This window comes from Ranitomeya variabilis, chromosome 2, assembly GCF_051348905.1.
Source record: "Ranitomeya variabilis isolate aRanVar5 chromosome 2, aRanVar5.hap1, whole genome shotgun sequence".
NCBI classification, from domain to species: domain Eukaryota; kingdom Metazoa; phylum Chordata; class Amphibia; order Anura; family Dendrobatidae; genus Ranitomeya; species Ranitomeya variabilis.
The window spans coordinates 250,285,215-250,302,278 of NC_135233.1; the positions used below are offsets into that span (position 1 = coordinate 250,285,215).

A 17,064-nucleotide genomic window follows, 5' to 3' on the forward strand; every position below is an offset into this window, starting at 1 on the left:
TTACGGCTCTATTTCTGTTCGTATCATTGTTTTCTGATTACGGTATAGTATTCTGTGCCATTATTTCTCCACAGTATTCTTTCAGTGGACATTGGATAAGACCAATCACTTCCAAAATATACGGTGCTCTGGATCTTGGTGGCGCTTCCACACAGATCAGCTTTATCCCAAACGTGAAAGTCGAGGACGCAAAGGAAAAAGCAGAGTTCAAACTATACGGATTCCCATACACCATCTACACTCACAGCTTCCTGTGCTACGGGCAAAACCAGGCGCTGAAGAAGATGATGGTGGAGGCGACAAAAGTGAGCAATGGAAACCTATAACAATAAATATCTGCAGGCAGATAGCCACTGTTAGGGCCAGAAATATTTGGACAGTCACCGAATCTTCGTGATTTCAGCTCTGCAGGCCACTAATTTTTATTTAAATTTAAACAACTAAGATGCAATTGAATTGTGGACTTTTGGGTTTAATTAAAGGTATTGAACAAAAATATCTGAAACACTGAGGAACTGCAACCATTTTTCTACGAAGTCTCTTTTCATGGCCTCAAAAGTAATTGGTTAAAAACTTTACTATAAGTAAAACGTTTCATAGTTTTAAGGATGAAGGTAGATAAAGGAGTTTTTCTAAAATAAAGTTAAGTTTAAAGTTAATTTTAATCAATAGTTCTTGGAACAATAATAATTTCCACAATTGGATGTGTTTAAAAAATATTTCTGTGCTGAGATAATCTTATAAATGTGCCCCTGCTGTGTACTATGTAAGGTCGGTAGGGGGGCTGTCTTATACTTCAGGATCTGCCTATAGGGGGGCTGCCTTATACTTCAGGAACTGCCTATAGGGGAACTGCCTTTTACTACAGAGTCTGCCTATGGGGTACTGCCTTTTACTAGAGTCTGCCTATGGGGTGCTGCCTTATACTACAGGGTCTGCCTATGGGGTGCTGTCTTTTACTAGCATCCGCCTATGGGGGGGCTGCCTTATACTACAGGGTCTGCCCCGAAATGTTGCCCCGGATGAGTGGGGCAGAATAAAAGTTTTTTCACCTTTTTCCACCTGAAACAATTGGAGTACTGCCTTTATTTTTTCTTCTTTCTAGATAGATAGATATAGATATAGATAGATAGATAGATGTTAAATTCTAAAATGTTAAATGCTTTCTTTTTTTCCAGGGAAAGGACCTAGCCAATTCTGTGAACATCCCTTGCTATCCAAAGGGATATCAGGAGACCCTCAGCCTGCAGTCTCTGTATAACAGTCCATGCACCGTCAAGTCTGCCCCATCCACGTCGCTAACGCAAACATTCAATATTACTGGTACCGGCAATGCTAACGAGTGCTATCAAATTCTCAAAACCATCTATGATTTTGATTCCTGTGCTGGTAATCAGTCTTGTTCATTTGATGGAATCTTCCAGCCGCCGGTCGTGGGAAACTTTTTCGTAAGTAACTCTGCAGTTTACAGTAAACAGGAATATCACATCATATATTAAAGACAATAAATGTTCCAGTATATAGAGAACATCCCCGGAAATTATATAACCATCACAGTGACAGGGCTGAGCAATTGACATGTCATACACAATTGTATTCCATCCACTTGACTGAATGCTCATGCCTGCGCCGATAGACAATGTAACAGAGTTGGCCTTCTCCAGAAGAAAGGCTGTTCTGTGCCTATTCTGGGCGAAACTGTGCATCTGCAGGAATACATGTAGGGCAGCACTGACAATCAATGAAAGGGAGAGGAGTTGAATGGCCAAATTAACTAAATGAAGGTGCTCTGGAACACAAATGGTGGACCTACCACCTAATTTAAAAGATCATTTCTTAAATAGCAGCCCAGGGATTTTGGAACTACAGGTATGCTTCTTCTCAGAGCAGGTTACGCTACAAGGTGATGTGCTTACTTCACAATGTAATCATGACGCTCTTTAATTGGCATGTGTTTGCGTTTCCCTCCGACCAGGCTTTCTCCGCTTTCTTCTACACTTTCGACTTTCTCAACTTGACATCAGGACAGAGTTTATCTACAGTTCAGAATACGGTGGAGACTTACTGTGCCCGAGATTGGAGCGAGGTAAAGTGAGCCTCCGATAGAGACATGACACATACAAAAGTATCACACGTCTTCATCATATCGTTTTTCTTTCTTCACAGCTTCAGTCGTCTTTCCCGAAGGAAAAACAAGATCGTCTTCGAGATTATTGTGCTAATGCTAACTATATCCTGTCTCTGCTGCTGGAGGCCTACAAATTCAGAGAGGAGTCCTGGACATCCATCAGCTTCATGAAACAGGTGAGCGCAGATCTGGTGTCAAGAAGGGTTTTTTAATGCATAAGCAGGCCATTTTCGGTGATCTTCATTCCACACGACTGTGTTGGAGAAAGCGGTGGGACATTTGAAGTGCAGTCAGGGCCGTATGGTGGCTCACTGGTTTACAGCACTGCGTTCCAGGTCCAAGCATCTATCCAAGGGTAGTTGAGAAGGTAATGTATATATGGTTTTACAGAATAGGCTGCGGCTGTTTTTCTGGAACTACAAAATGTGCGTATAAGCAGAAAATGTGCTGAAATACATAACCTACTATATCTAGTGCTGATGCTGGTGGTCTCAATTCATTTGCTACTGCCAAACTTCCTAAAGATCCATTTAAGAACTCTCATTCACAATCATTATCCCATGTAAATGGAGCGCCCCCATGGGGCCGTGGGTTACTCGGTACCGGGTCCTTCGGTTCACAGGGGGATGTCACGGTGGCTGACCCGCCCCGTGGCCCTGGGACGTCCGTGTAAAAGGGAAATGTCTTTAAGGGGAATGTTTGTGACGCCTCCTGTGGTATTCGATCAGAGTGACTGACGCTGCTTTAAGGGGTCCGCTGGGGTGATGTTATGGCAGCTAGAGGTATACCTTCCCACAGTTGAAGTATATCCCGAGGGCTTCCCGGTGTGTAGATGGTGGATGGTGAGAGGCGCAGAGAAGAACGAGGACACAAGGTTGCAGTCTCTTTACCTTTACTGAAGACTTCAGCATCCACAGTCCAGGGCACCAGATCACAGGGCAGGCAGAGTCCGGCCGGTTTGGAGGCAAGTCCAGAGATCCCTTGTCCAGGTGGAAATCAGTAGCCTTCCTTTGCGCTGCAGTGGTGTAGTCCCTTACTGCCTATGGCTTCACATAAGGGTCTCACAAATGCGATGTTTCGCTCTCTCTGTCCCCCATATAGGATAGGACAAAACCTGTATGACTGGTGACTTGAGCCTGTTTATAGGGTTTCTTAGATAAACCGGCTCTGTAGATGTCACCGTGCCTCCTGGCTGTAAGTGCGGACAGGTAACTTGCAATTAGCTGTCCTGCCGGTCTCTGGAATAAGGCATAGAGGTCCTTACTCCCTCGGTGTTCCGGCTACTGGGATGTTGCGCCTCAGAAGGAGACAGCTTGAGCAGGGCTGGTCCCCTTCTGGTATCCTCTCCTTTGCTGTGACTCCCTTCACGCTCGCTGCAATACAGTTCTGCCTTTCAATGTCTCTTTCTGGGAGCTGCAGCTCTGAGGGCATGCACAGCTCCTTAGACCCGCTGTCCACCTCAGACTACTGTCTGGAACTTTCTAACTTTCCCTACAGACTACCAGTATATATATATATATATATATATATATATATATATATATATATATATATATAAAGAGAGAGAGAGAGTGACCTAATAAATAGGGTCAGGAGCTCCCCCTGGTGGTCTGGAGTGTGAAATGTGTTGCATGTTTGTGATACCTGGATGCAGTTATCCTTCTTTGCCTCCAAACGTAATATCACTCTCCCCGAGAGGAAAGCAATACCACTGCGACGACCAGTATCCTGGGGTGCCGAATAAAAAGTACCGCAGATCGGCAAAAAACAAAATGCTGGCAGAAAAATCATTGTTGTCTGCAGCACATTGCTCCTTGTAAATAGGGGATGTGATTCTGGCCCCCTGCATGCTGTATGGGGACAGAACAATTGTGAAATGTTCATTCTGTCCGTACAGGTTGTATCAGCCCATGTGGCCAGGAGCGGACACAGGCAGTAGAGGCCCCTGTGCAAGAATAGTATATGGGCCCTTTGCAGTCCACCTTAGTGGTGATAGTGGCCCCTTATCACTTAGGCACCTGATTTTCACAGATTGCACCAATATCTCTGCCCATGCATGTGATTGTGTATATGGCAAATCGGTGCTCATTTATGGGCAGAAATATGACAGTGTATAGGGACCATTGGTCCTAGAATAAATATAGCCTGACAAGTTTTCTGCTGTCACTCATGTGTAACTTTCCACTTTTATAGGCTGCGAACACAGACATTGGCTGGACGTTGGGCTACATGCTGAACCTGACCAATATGATCCCATCTGAAGCCCCGTCCACCATGAGAGTACAGACATACGATGTCTGGGTGGCGGCTGTGTTCTTCATTGTCTTCAGTCTGGCTCTAGTGTTGATCATGCTGTTGTTACATTTTCAATAGCGGAGATCTTCCACATAATTAACGGAACGTGAAGGATGAACTGAGATACACACCACATCATTGACTTATATATTTAGTTATGCTGAAGCCAAAATCTAATGGCCTTTAAATCACCGATATTGGAAGCAAGCCAGGTGTAGCCAAGTTATATACTCCATCTATAGAAACCAAAGTTGGGTGCAAAATCTCTTTACAATCTACCCCTCATTGTCAGTACGGATATGACCACCTGAATTTCCTTTACTCCCTGTGGATCCTTTGAAACAGAATGGAGTAGAAACTTACATAATCTGATCCGGATGGCCCCAAGCAGTTCTCAATGTCAGGACTTCTGGCTCTCAATGACTGATTCTTGGATCAGTCTGAGGACATGAACTGTCACCTTTCCAAGGACAAAAGCTTCAAGTTCCTGAATCATCATCTTGGAGCTTAAACAGACTCCATCAAACTGGAAAGAAATGAGAAACAGAGATGGAAGTTGATGTGACTATATATACAACTGTGATGAAAGAAACAAATGGTAACACGAAAGATTTGCAGGTCATACATAGACAATTGGTATCTTCAGAGCCACTGGATGGCCCTCAGTTCTGGTCCAGAAGGACTTTGTGCTTGTACATCCCTGCTATTCCATTCAGGGGAGGAACACAATTACCCTCTTTTCTTGTTTGCTAAAATTGTGGTACATGGGTAAGTTGTGCACAAGAGGACGTGGAAAGGGGGAATTTCATCACCCAGAACTGGATGCACCCTTTCATAGAATTTTAAAGCTACCTATATGGTACTTGCACCCCTTTATTTGTATTCCACCACAAAATCAAATTCACAAAAAAAAATCATCCTGAATTAATACTTTAACAAGGACACTATTTAATTTTTTTTAATTATTCATTTTCCCTGGATTGCATAAAAAACTATTGCAATATTTTATTGCAATCACCACTAGGGGGATCTTAGACGCTCACTGCATACTGTTTTACAGTATGCTCCTATGCTCCCTCTAGTGGTTAGCTAGCAGAATTTTATTATTCACAGGGGGATTTTGATGCAATTTGTTTTAAAAAAAAAAATGCAAGAAAAAATGTTATGCTGGTTTGGCATATGTCACAAGGACATTTTTTTGGAGTCTACAGATGCATTTGGCATGTGCACCAAAGGTGTTCCAGACACATACCCCAAATGTAACAAGAAAATGAGGTCTGAACAGAGCTCTACTCCCAGTACTCCCAGCCCAGGGTCATCATGTTGGAGCAGAATTGCACCGCCCATAGGTGCCACAGGAGGATGACTTTATGGGTACCCTGTCAACAAATGGCATTGAGAGTTTCTCCTCACTGACTTTTTTGCTTATTCTACTTGCCATAGAAGTGCAGATTGTTTCAGTTTTCGCTTTGTGCTTTACATCACTAAATTACCTCTAAGTAACTTTTATGGTGTTTTTTTAAGCTAGTTTTACAAATTGATCGCATTACTTGAATGTACAAGACGACTGCTCCTCTCCAGTGATGGCAGATGTTTACAATGAACCGAGCGGCAATAAATACATTTTCACTGTTTTCTATTTGCATCACTGCCTCTACGACTCTTATATGGAAGTGACTGCGCGTTCTGGCAGCTGCAATATATGAACAGAAACGTGTCCAAAGATTTGTAGTGTGAAAACGGGGAGAATTCAGAAATTTAGGATAGATCATCATTTTTAGATCTGGGCGATTATAGGCAATCTCCACTGATTTGCTTTATTATGGGGGCCATTCATTATAGTCCCAGACTGATGTAAACAATGAAGACCCACAGGAATGCCGTAGCCCCATGCAAACTGTTGATTGGCATGGGTGACAAAATTCAGAACCCTACAAATATAATATATTCTGTTCTGCACATTTTATAGAGTTATAAAAACCTAAAGTTCACATCTTATCACTGGAGATTTGTGATGTAAGATAGAGAGATCGTGAGGATAGAATGTATATTGCATTTCCTGTCAATCATCCCATAAAACGTCATTACAGTCCACCTATCCCCCCCCCCCCCCCGCTTCACGCTGCTGATACAAGAAAGCAACAGATGTCAGATGGTGATAGGGAGTCATGTCCTCCAAATTTGACACAAAAACATAAAAATGTCCATTTTTTCTCATTATATCCAGGCTGAATAGAATTTCCTTGTCTTTTGTTGTAATCTGGCTCTTGTCGCTAGCCCTCCAGTGGTATGGCATTTCCATCTTGAAGTCAGCTGCTCGATCAGAGGTCAAATGCTGCAAGATCTCATCAGTGTAATGTGTTGTGTAACTTTTCAGTTTTGTTTTATAACACTTGTAAACATTTCACACAAGTGCAGAGTTCTTCATGTCCACAGACCTTCCCAGGAGCGAGGAGGAACCATTTTTATGGGAGTAAAACAATTTCTTAGGAAATTTTCATCATAATTTATCATCAGATTTCACAATACAAACATCTCACAAACCTGAAGAGGCTGATTTACTTACTGTGAAAAATTAAACTCAACCACTGCCCACCTAGCCTTTTTGACAGCTCCTCTGAATCCTTCCTCTCTGCCGCTGCGGACATCTCACACTGCTCAGTACAAGCTGCAGCTGTCAGTCAGGCTGGATTGGGTGGAGACTGAATACACTTGAACTCACAAGTTCTCTCCCTCGTTAGCTGGGCTCATAAAATGCTCATTTTAATATAAGAATATAGCCACTCTGACATGAATTTTGAAAGCGAGTACACCAGACTCATCAGGTCTAAGACAGTTATTAATTTACGCAGTTTATACTGTGGAATCTGGTGAAAAGACCACTGTAAGAGTTCATAGCGGTTCATACATGGTTTCTACCATGTACAATGCTGTTTCACTTGCCTTATTGGTCCACACTAGAAGGACTTCCCTACTTAGGGTCTCCCTTAATGTCAACATATACTAGTGGATGACCATTCAGTTTTAAGTCATTATAATGGACAATCTGTTTTCAGGTGGTAATGAGATGTTGTATGGGTTAGCTCATTCACTTGCCAATGGATCAGCTAATCGCTGCGCCACCTGCAAACCCAATCTTGTAGCTTATCTGTCATTTTAGGTGGATTTTCAGAATGATCTCCTGTCTGTGTACATGAGGAATAACAATACTTTTGGTCATTATATGGCTCTCTCATTTTCAATTGTTTCTTAGCTTGTAGGTGAAGACTGCTGCTATGATGTCTCCCATACCCAGTAAACTGACACATGAGAGATTCCTGCTCTCCTGTTTTTATGTAGCACACTCTCAAAAGCAACAGCAGCATGGAGGAGGTTATACAGTAGTACTGAGCAATGTAGCTGTGAATTCAGCTCAGTGTTGAGATAAAACACGCAGTGGTGTGCCTCTCTACCTCTCTTTGTGGCTGCTTCCTTATTTCCTCTTCATAAACATCTAAGGGCAGCAGATAAGCTGATTCCTAAGCTAGATGAAAGGTTTTCTCCTGAAGGCTACTTTCACACTAGCGTCGTACGAAACACGACGAATTGTGTCGCTGCGATGTACCGACGCAAGCAGTGAAAGCGCCGCACAACGGGGGCAGCGGATGCTGTTTTTCAACGCATCGGCTGCCCCATTGTGATGTGCGGGGAGGCAGGGGCGACGTTCCGGTCTCGACGCACCAAAAAACGTTACATGCAACGTTTTTTGGTGGCGATGGACCAAAGCAACACGACGCAACCGTCGCACGACGGTTGCGACGTGTGGCAATGCGTCGCACTGCATCGCTAATGCTAGTCTATGGAGAAAAAACGCATCCTGCAAGCACTTTTGCAGGATGCTTTTTTCTACAAAATGACGCATAGCGACGTGCAGTGCACGACGCTAGTGTGAAAGTAGCCTAATGATGGCAGGGTCCTACATAATAGTCATCATGATGCTGCCAGATAGAGATGAGCGGATTGCTTTAAGTAAGCAAATTCTAAGTCAGTGCTCTCTGGCTGTGGACAGTAGCTGCGCAAATTTCCTTAGGGTGCTTTCACATTGCGTTCAGGCACCCGTTCAGTGGCCCTGTCGGGCTTACGTTTTGCAAGGGGGTTCAGACCATTGGCAGACACAGACAGATGAGGGCCCCTGTGCAAGAACAATATATGGTCCCTTTGCAGTCTAATAGCTGCTTTGGAAGTGTAAATAGACCATTTTGCACCTGCACAGGTTGCAGCAATGATATGTGCACCCCTGGTTCAGACATAAGCCCATATAGGGCCACCGAACGAGGGCCTGAATGCAATGTGAAACCCTCCTGTATCGCAGGCTCTTTTTATAATTATTAGTAAACCAAAGAAAAAATGGATTGCGGAGCAATAATAAAATAGAAATTTTATTTATATCTTCATAAAAATGAATAATTAAATAAATAAATAAATAAATACATAGACAAAGTTAAAACAGAGAGAAAAGGGTTAAGTGACACCTTAGTGACACATGCAAACGCAGTTGGTATAATAAAGAGGGCTCAGGTAAACCACAAATGTATAAGTATGAGCATACAATTCACAAGGTAAGCAGCAAAATAGATGAGAAATATGTAAACAAATGCAAAAATACTGATGGTAGCAGCAGTCAATTCATAGGGGTCCCATTCCCAATATAGCAGCACAAAGTGGCAAGTGCATAGTGCTTATGGGTAAGTAAAAATACTTATATAATGAAAGGCCGAACCATTCTCATAGCTGCAAATGAGGCAAATTAATCAGATCTTCTGACAGCGCATTACAAATCAATAGACCATAACATAGTAACATACAGTAGGTGGTAACAATAGAAACACCCATAACAACCAACCTTAATATCGGACGTGCAAGACAAACCCCAAAGCGCGTTTTGCTATTGTGCTTCCTCGGGGGGCGTGGTGAATGGACCATTTTGCACCTGCACAGGTTGCAGCAATGATATGTGCACCCCTGGTTCAGACATAAGCCCCAATAGGGTCACCGAACAAGGGCCTGAACGCAATGTGAAACCCTCCTGTATCGCAGGCTCTTTTTATAATTATGTGGGCTGGTGAGACGCAACCTGTGCACCGTATGCTGTACAGATGATGTCACGTCAATCCGACAAATGTTGAGCTAAGGAACCCGGAAGCTCAGGAAATTGGAACAGCTCCTGTTCGTGGCCAGAGAGCATTGAACTCGACCGAGGTTGTGCAATGCAATCAGCTCATCTCTACTGCCAGGTCATAAAAGTCAGAGTGGCCTTCAAATTAATTACCGTATTAGAAATTGAGTGGCAATTAATTGCTTATTATTAATGTCTATGAATTCATGGCTGGAGTGGAAAGAGAGGCTTTTTTCTAAAATAACATCACTAATTTTCTTACATTTGCTTGAACGATTGTTACAAAGTCTGAATAAACAACACTGATCATTTAATCTAACAGCCAATCCAATGCCTTTAACTATATAATTTTATACCTGTAGTAATCATAAAGTGCCAGCAGGTGGCATAGCAGTCCCCTGCATGAATGTAGTAGAACTAGGGCTATGCTGCAGAATAATTTTAATAATAATAATTTTTTTATTTATATAGCGCCAACATATTCCGCAGCACTTTACAATTAAGCAGGGACATGTAGAGACAATAAATTCAATACAAGTTAAGACAATTTAAACAGTGACATTAATAGTGAGGTCCCTACTCGCAAGCTTACAGTCTACAAGGAAATCGGGGGACACAATAGGTGAAAAGTGCTTGTTATTTCAGAAACGTGTCAAGGCACAAATTACTTCTAGCAATCAGGATTTTAGAACAAGAAAATGTCATGGATATTTGAGGATATTCAGAAACTACAACACCAGATTCCTCCAAACCATGGCAATGCAGGAGGATTACAGGCTGCCAGAAAACATTATATTGCTTATATTTAACCCGTTTGTACACCCTACTGTACATGTACAGTGGGTACGGAAAGTATTCAGACCCCTTTAAATTTTTCACTCTTTCATTGCAGCCATTTGGTAAATTCAAATAAAGTTCATTTTTTTCTACATACATTACATACAAACATTCTACATACATTCATGTACACTCTGCACCCCATCTTGACAGGAAAAAAAAAAAAACAGAAATGGAGACATTTTTGCAAATTTAATAAAAAAGAAAAACTGAAATATCACAGTCATAAGTATTCAGACCCTTTGCTCAGACACTCATATATAACTCACATGCTGTCCATTTCCTTGTGATCCTCCTTGGGATGGTTCTACTCCTTTACTGGAGTCCAGCTGTGTTTAATTAAACTGATAGGACTTGTTTTGGAAAGGCCCACACCTGTCTATATAAGACCTCACAGCTCACAGTGCATGTCAGACCAAATGAGAATCATGAGGTCAAAGGATCTGGCCAAGGAGCTCAGAGACAGAATTGTGGCAAGGCACAGATCTGGCCAAGATTACAACAGAATTTCTGCAGTACTCAAGGTTCCTAAGAGCACAGTGGCCTCCATAATCCTTAAATGGAAGAAGTTTGAGACCACCAGAAGTCTTCCTAGACCTGGCCATCTAGCCAAACTGAGCAATCGTGGGAGAAGAGCTTTGGTGAGAGAAGTAAAGAAGAACCCCAAGATCACTGTGGCTGAGCTCTAGAGATGCAGGTGGGAGAAAGTTCCACAAAGTCAACTATCACTGCAGCTCTCTACCAGTCGGACCTTTACGGCTGAGTGGCTCGACAGAAGCCTCTCCTCAGTGCAAGACATATGAAAGCCCACACAGAGTTTGCTAAAAAACACATGAAGGACTCCCAGACTATGAGAAATAAGATTCTCTGGTCTAATGAGACGAAGATAGAACTTTTTGATGATAATTCTAAGCGGTATGTGTGGAGAAAATCAGGCACTGCTCATCCCCTGCCCAATACAATCCCAACAGTGAAACGTGGTGGCACCATCATGCTATGGGGGTGTTTTTCAGCTGCAGGGACAGGACGACTGGTTGACATTGAAGGAAACATGAATGCGGCCAAGTACAGAGATATCCTGCATGAAAATCTCTTCCAGAGTGCTTTGGACCACAGACTTGGCAGAAGGTTCACCTTCAAACAAGACAATGACCCTAAGCACACAGCTAAAATAACAAAGGAGTGGCTTCAGAACAACTCTGTGACCACTCGACTGGCCCAGCCAGAGCCCTGACCTAAACCCAATTCAGCATCTCTGGAGACACCTGAAAATGGCTGTCCACCAACGTTCACCATCCAACCTGACGGAACTGGAGAGGATCTGCAAGGAAGAATGGCAGAGGAACACTAAATCCAGGTATGAAAAACTTGTTGCATCATTCCCAAGAAAACTCATGGCTGCACTAGCTCAAAAGGTGCTTCTACTCAATACTGAGCAAAGGGTCTGAATACTTATGACTGGATATTTCAGTTTTTCTTTTTTAATAAATTTGCTAAATTATTCTACATTTCTGGGTTTTTTTTTCAGTCAAGATGGGGTGACGAGTGTACATTAACCCCTTTACCCCCAAGGGTGGTTTGCACGTTAATGACCGGGCCAATTTTTACAGTTTTGACCACTGTCCCTTTATGAGGTTATAACTCTGTAACGCTTCAACGGATCCCAGTGATTTTTACATTCTTTTCTCATGACATATTGTACTTCATGTTAGTGGTAAAATTTCTTTGATATTACCTGCGTTTATTTGTGAAAAAAATGGAAATTTGGCGAAAATTGTGAAAACTTCCAACTTTGAATTTTTATGCCCTTAAATCACAGAGTTATGTCACACAAAATACTTAATAAGTAACATTTCCTACATGTCTACTTTACATCAGCACAATTTTGGAACCAAAATTTTTTTTGTTAGGGAGTTATAAGGGTTAAATGTTGACCAGCAATTTCTCATTTTTACAACACTATTTTTTTTTTAGGGACTACATCACATTTGAAGTCACTTTGAGGGGTCTATATGATAGAAAATACCCAAGTGTGACACCATTCTAAAAACTGCACCCACCAAGGTGCTTAAAACCACATTCAAGAAGTTTATTAACCCTTCAGGTATTTCACAGGAATTTTTGGAATGTTTAACAAAAAATTAACATTTAACTTTTTTTTTCACACAAAATTTACTTTAGCTCCAATTTGTTTTATTTTACCAAGGGTAACAGGAGAAACTGGACAACAAAATTTGTTGTGCAATTTGTCCTGAGTACGCCGATACCCCATATGTTGGGGTATACCCCTGTTTGGGCGCACGGGTGAGCTCGGAAAGGAAGGAACACATTTACTTTTTCAACGCAGAATTGGCTGAAATTGAGATAGGACGCCATGTCACGTTTGGAGAGCCCCTGATGTGCCTAAACAGTGGAAACCCCCCAATTCTAACTGAAACCTTAACCCAAACACACCCCTAACCCTAATCCCAACCGTAAATGTAATCCAAACCCTAACTTTAGCCCCAACCCTAACCCTAATGGGAAAATGGAAATAAATTTTTTTAAATTGTATTATTTTTCCCTAACTAAGGGGGTGATGATGGGGGGTTTGATTTAATTTTATAGCGGGGTTTTTTAGCAGATTTTTATGATTGGCAGCCATCACACACTGAAAGACGCTTTTTATTGCAAAAAATAGTTTTTGGGGCTCCACATTTTGAGAGCTATAATTTTTCCATATTTTGGTCCACAGAGTCATGTGAGGTCTTATTTTTTGCGGGACGAGTTGACGTTTTTATTGGTACCATTTTCGGGCACGTGACATTTTTTGATTGCTTTTTATTCTGATTTTTGTGAGGTAGAGTGAACAAAAAACAGCTATTCATGAATTTCTTTTGAGGAGGCGTTTATACCGTTCCGCGTTTGGTAAAATTGATAAAGCAGTTTTATTCTTCGGGTCAAAACGATTACAGCGATACCTCATTTATATCATTTTTTTATGTTTTGGCGCTTTTATACGATAAAAACTTTTTTAGTTTCAATTTGTTTATTTGAAATTTTCAATATAACAAAAACCAAATGCAGATGCTCCTCCAAACATAGGAGAGAGGCAACACACATAAAGTACAAAATCTGTAAAATAGAGGAGACTATCGTACATCGGGTAAAATAACTAAAACATAAGATATCAATACAAAATAAGGAAGGTACAAGACAAGACAGACTGGGGGAAAGAACAAGAGGACTATGAGCTTCTTAACTGTAAACATCCCTACAGAAGGTATATAAAGAAACCAGATAATATGGCCCCAAATTTAAACATAATCATGTATCAAGCGGACAGACTTCATGAGCTGTATGAAAGATATACAATAAAAAAAAAAAAAAAAAAAAAAAAGAAAGTGTGGCCAGGTCTAGAGGGTCAAGATGAACGGAATAACAAGGTTAATATATATCCCAGTTTTTATAAGAATTTACGGAGAAAGCGAGAGGGCCTGAGCAAGAGGAGAGCCCGGGTCCAGATCCATCCAAGAGCTCCAGGTCTTGAAGAAGACTTCCCATTCGTCATTTCTGGTGGCCTGGATTCGCTCACATAATAGGATCTCATCCATTCTATCCCTGACCAAAGATATAGACAATGAGTGGGATCTCCACTTGGCAGCGATATGAATTTTGGTCGCCATACATAAAGTGGTCACCAGTTTCTGCAAACAATTTGAGAACCCAGGGAGACTCTTGCCCAACAGGAAAACGGTGGGATCCATCGGGATGGTTTTACCATATAATTGTTCAATAAGTAGCTTAACTTCCCTCCATAAGGCCTCAACCACCGGACATCCCCACCAAATGTGTAAAAGGTCTCCCGGGACCGCACAACCCCTAAAGCAGCTCTCAGATATATGTGGAAACATGGCATGGAGCTTTGTTGGAACATAATATGTTCGGTGCAAAACTTTAAGTGATGTCTCGGTCAGAGATGTCTGATGACAACCCCGAGACAGCGTGTCACAACAAGTGTGCCAAGTCTCTATGGGCATAGTAAATCCCAGATCCCTCTCCCACTGCAGCATATATTTTTGCTTACCTTCTACATGTGGTTTGTTAAGCAGAGAATATAGAAGGGATATAATTCCATTACCCAAAGGATCGTCAATGCACCTCTGTTCAAAATTGGTTGGACTGAATGGAACTCCACAGGGTGAATGCTGTCTGGCGAAATGGAGGATCTGGTTTATACGAAGGGCTTCCTTGGGTGGTGGCTCATATCTCTGGACAAATTCTTGTCCGGTAAGTAATAAATTGAATGGAGAGCAGAGATGTTTCAGCGTGGAGATATCCCTTAGGACCCACCAGGTAAAATGTGCTATTTCCAATCCCGGGGTGAACATAGGATTATGAAATAGGGGAGTGAGTGGGGACAGTTTGGACTGTAGGCCGCATTTGAATCTCACCTTTCTCCATAAGAATAAAAACTTTTTTATATAAAAAATAATTATTTTTGCAACGCTTTATTCTGAGGACTATAACTTTTTTATTTTTTCGTTGATGACGGTGTATGGCGGCTTGTTTTTTTGCGGACTGATCGCGTGTTATTCCACTTTTTGTATGGTGGTATGATATGATTTTTGCCTTTTTTTTTTTTTTTTACGGTGTTCACTGAAGGGGTTATCTTGTGGGACATTTTTTAGGTCGGGTCGTTACGGACGCGGCGATACTAAATATGTGCACTTTTATTGTTTTTTTGTTTAGATAAAGAAATTTATTTATTGGAACAATATTTTTTTTCTTTATTTAGGATTTTTTTTCTATTTATTTCTTATTTTTTTATTTTTTTATTTTTTTTTACACGTGAATATTTTTATTTTATTTTTTTTTTTACTTTTTTACATTGCCCCAAGGGGGACATCACATTATAGTGACAGATCGCTGATCTGACACTTTGCAATGCACTGTGTCAGATCATCGATCACACAGGCACTGCAAGGAGGATTCCCGCCGCCTGCTCTGAGCAGGCACTTGAAAGCCACCTCCCTGCAGGACCCGGACGGCCCCCTGCGGCCATTTTGGATCCGGGTCTGCAGGGAAGAGGAGGTAGGAGACCCTCGGAGCAACACGATCACATCGCGTTGCTCCGAGGGTCTCAGGGAAGAACACAGGGAGCCCCCTCCCTGTGCGATGCTTCCCTATGCCGCCGGAACGCTGCGATCATCTTTGATCGCAGTGTGCCGGGGATTAATGTGCCAGGAGCGGTCCGTGGCCGCTCCTGGCACATAGTGTCGGAAGTCAGCTGCGATAGTCAGCTGACACCCGGCCGCGATTGGCCGCGCTCCCCCCGAGAGCGCGGCTGATCACGCTGGACATACTATTCCGTCCATGGCAAGTAGGGCCCACCCCACGTGGACGGAATAGTACGTCCAATGGTAGAAAGGGGTTAATGAGAAAAAAATGAACTTTTTTTTAATTTACCAAATGGATGCAATGAAACAGAGTGAAAAATGTAAAGGGGTATGAATACTTTCCATACCCACTGTACATCAGCATCAGGGTGCAGGCGTATGGAGTGGGCTCTAATCGCTGCAGTTTAATCGTTTTTGCTATGTTAATCACTGACGGCAGCATTTAAATGGTTCAGTTCCTGGGGCCTGCAAGTTTTGGTGACTAGGGACTAATAAAAAACAAAGCGATATTAATAAAGAAAAATGTTTTTAGAAATTATAGAAAAATAATAGAAGCCTAAATCCCCACCTTTTCCCAATTCAAAAATAAACAAATAAATGTATTTAGTATCGCTGTGCCAAACTCCATATTCAACGCACAAGGTAAACGTTATAAAGAAAAAAAAACAAATAAAACAGATCAGAATTGCCAATTTTTGGTTACTATTAGAGAAGCGAACCAGAACTGTAAAGTTTGTGGTTTGTCCCGGTCACTAGGTGCTGAACTCTGAACAGGGACTCTACTCCTGGAAGTCTGATTAAGTCTACGTTCACATTAGCGTTCAGCGCCGCAGCGTCGCCGCATGCGTCATGCGCCCCTATATTTAACATGGGGGCGCATGGACATGCGTTGTGCTGCGTTTTGCGACGCATGCGTCCAACTTTCGGCCAAAAAGGACGCATGCTGTTGTGAAATTGGATTCTGGGCTCCCCCGGTGGCCACTTGTGGAATGTAACTTGTGTGCATCATCCCCTCTGTTCACCTGCTCCTATCAGGATGTGGGAGTCGCTATATAACCTTGCTCCTCTGTCAGTTTCATGCCGGTCAACAATGTAATCAGTAGCCTTTCTGTGCTTGTTCCTGCTACTAGACAACTCCCAGCTAAGTTGGACTTTTGTCCTTGTGTGTTTTTGCATTTTGTTCCTGTTCACAGCTGCTGTTTCTTTACTGTGTCTGGAAAGCTCTTGTGAGCGGAAATTGCCACTCTGGTGTTATGAGTTAATGCTAGAGTCTTAAAGTAATTTCTGGATGGTGTTTTGATAGGGTTTTCTGCTGACCATGAAAGTGCCCTTTCTGTCTTCATGCTATCTAGTAAGCAGACCTCGATTTTGCTAAACCTATTTTCATACTACGTTTGTCATTTCATCTTAAATCACCGCCAATATATGTGGGGGCCTCTGTCTGCCTTTTGGGAAAATTTCTCTAGAGGTGAGCCAGGACTGTCTTTTCC

At 42.1% G+C, this 17,064-nt stretch overlaps 1 protein-coding gene across 4 annotated transcripts in view; it reads left to right on the forward strand.

Annotated features, from left to right (window-relative positions):
* The window catches only part of LOC143805336 (ectonucleoside triphosphate diphosphohydrolase 8-like), a 57,051-nt gene extending 50,983 nt beyond the window's left edge, over positions 1-6,068 (forward strand). For all 4 annotated transcript variants that reach the window (XM_077284564.1, XM_077284565.1, XM_077284562.1 and 1 more), the window contains 5 exons: positions 75-305; positions 1,179-1,448; positions 1,976-2,086; positions 2,167-2,304; positions 4,322-6,068. In XM_077284564.1, coding sequence (XP_077140679.1) covers positions 75-305; positions 1,179-1,448; positions 1,976-2,086; positions 2,167-2,304; positions 4,322-4,501 — 930 coding nt within the window. In that variant the 3' untranslated portion in view covers positions 4,502-6,068. The remainder of the gene's footprint in view (positions 1-74; positions 306-1,178; positions 1,449-1,975; positions 2,087-2,166; positions 2,305-4,321) is intronic.
* The last annotated feature ends 10,996 nt before the right edge of the window (positions 6,069-17,064 follow it).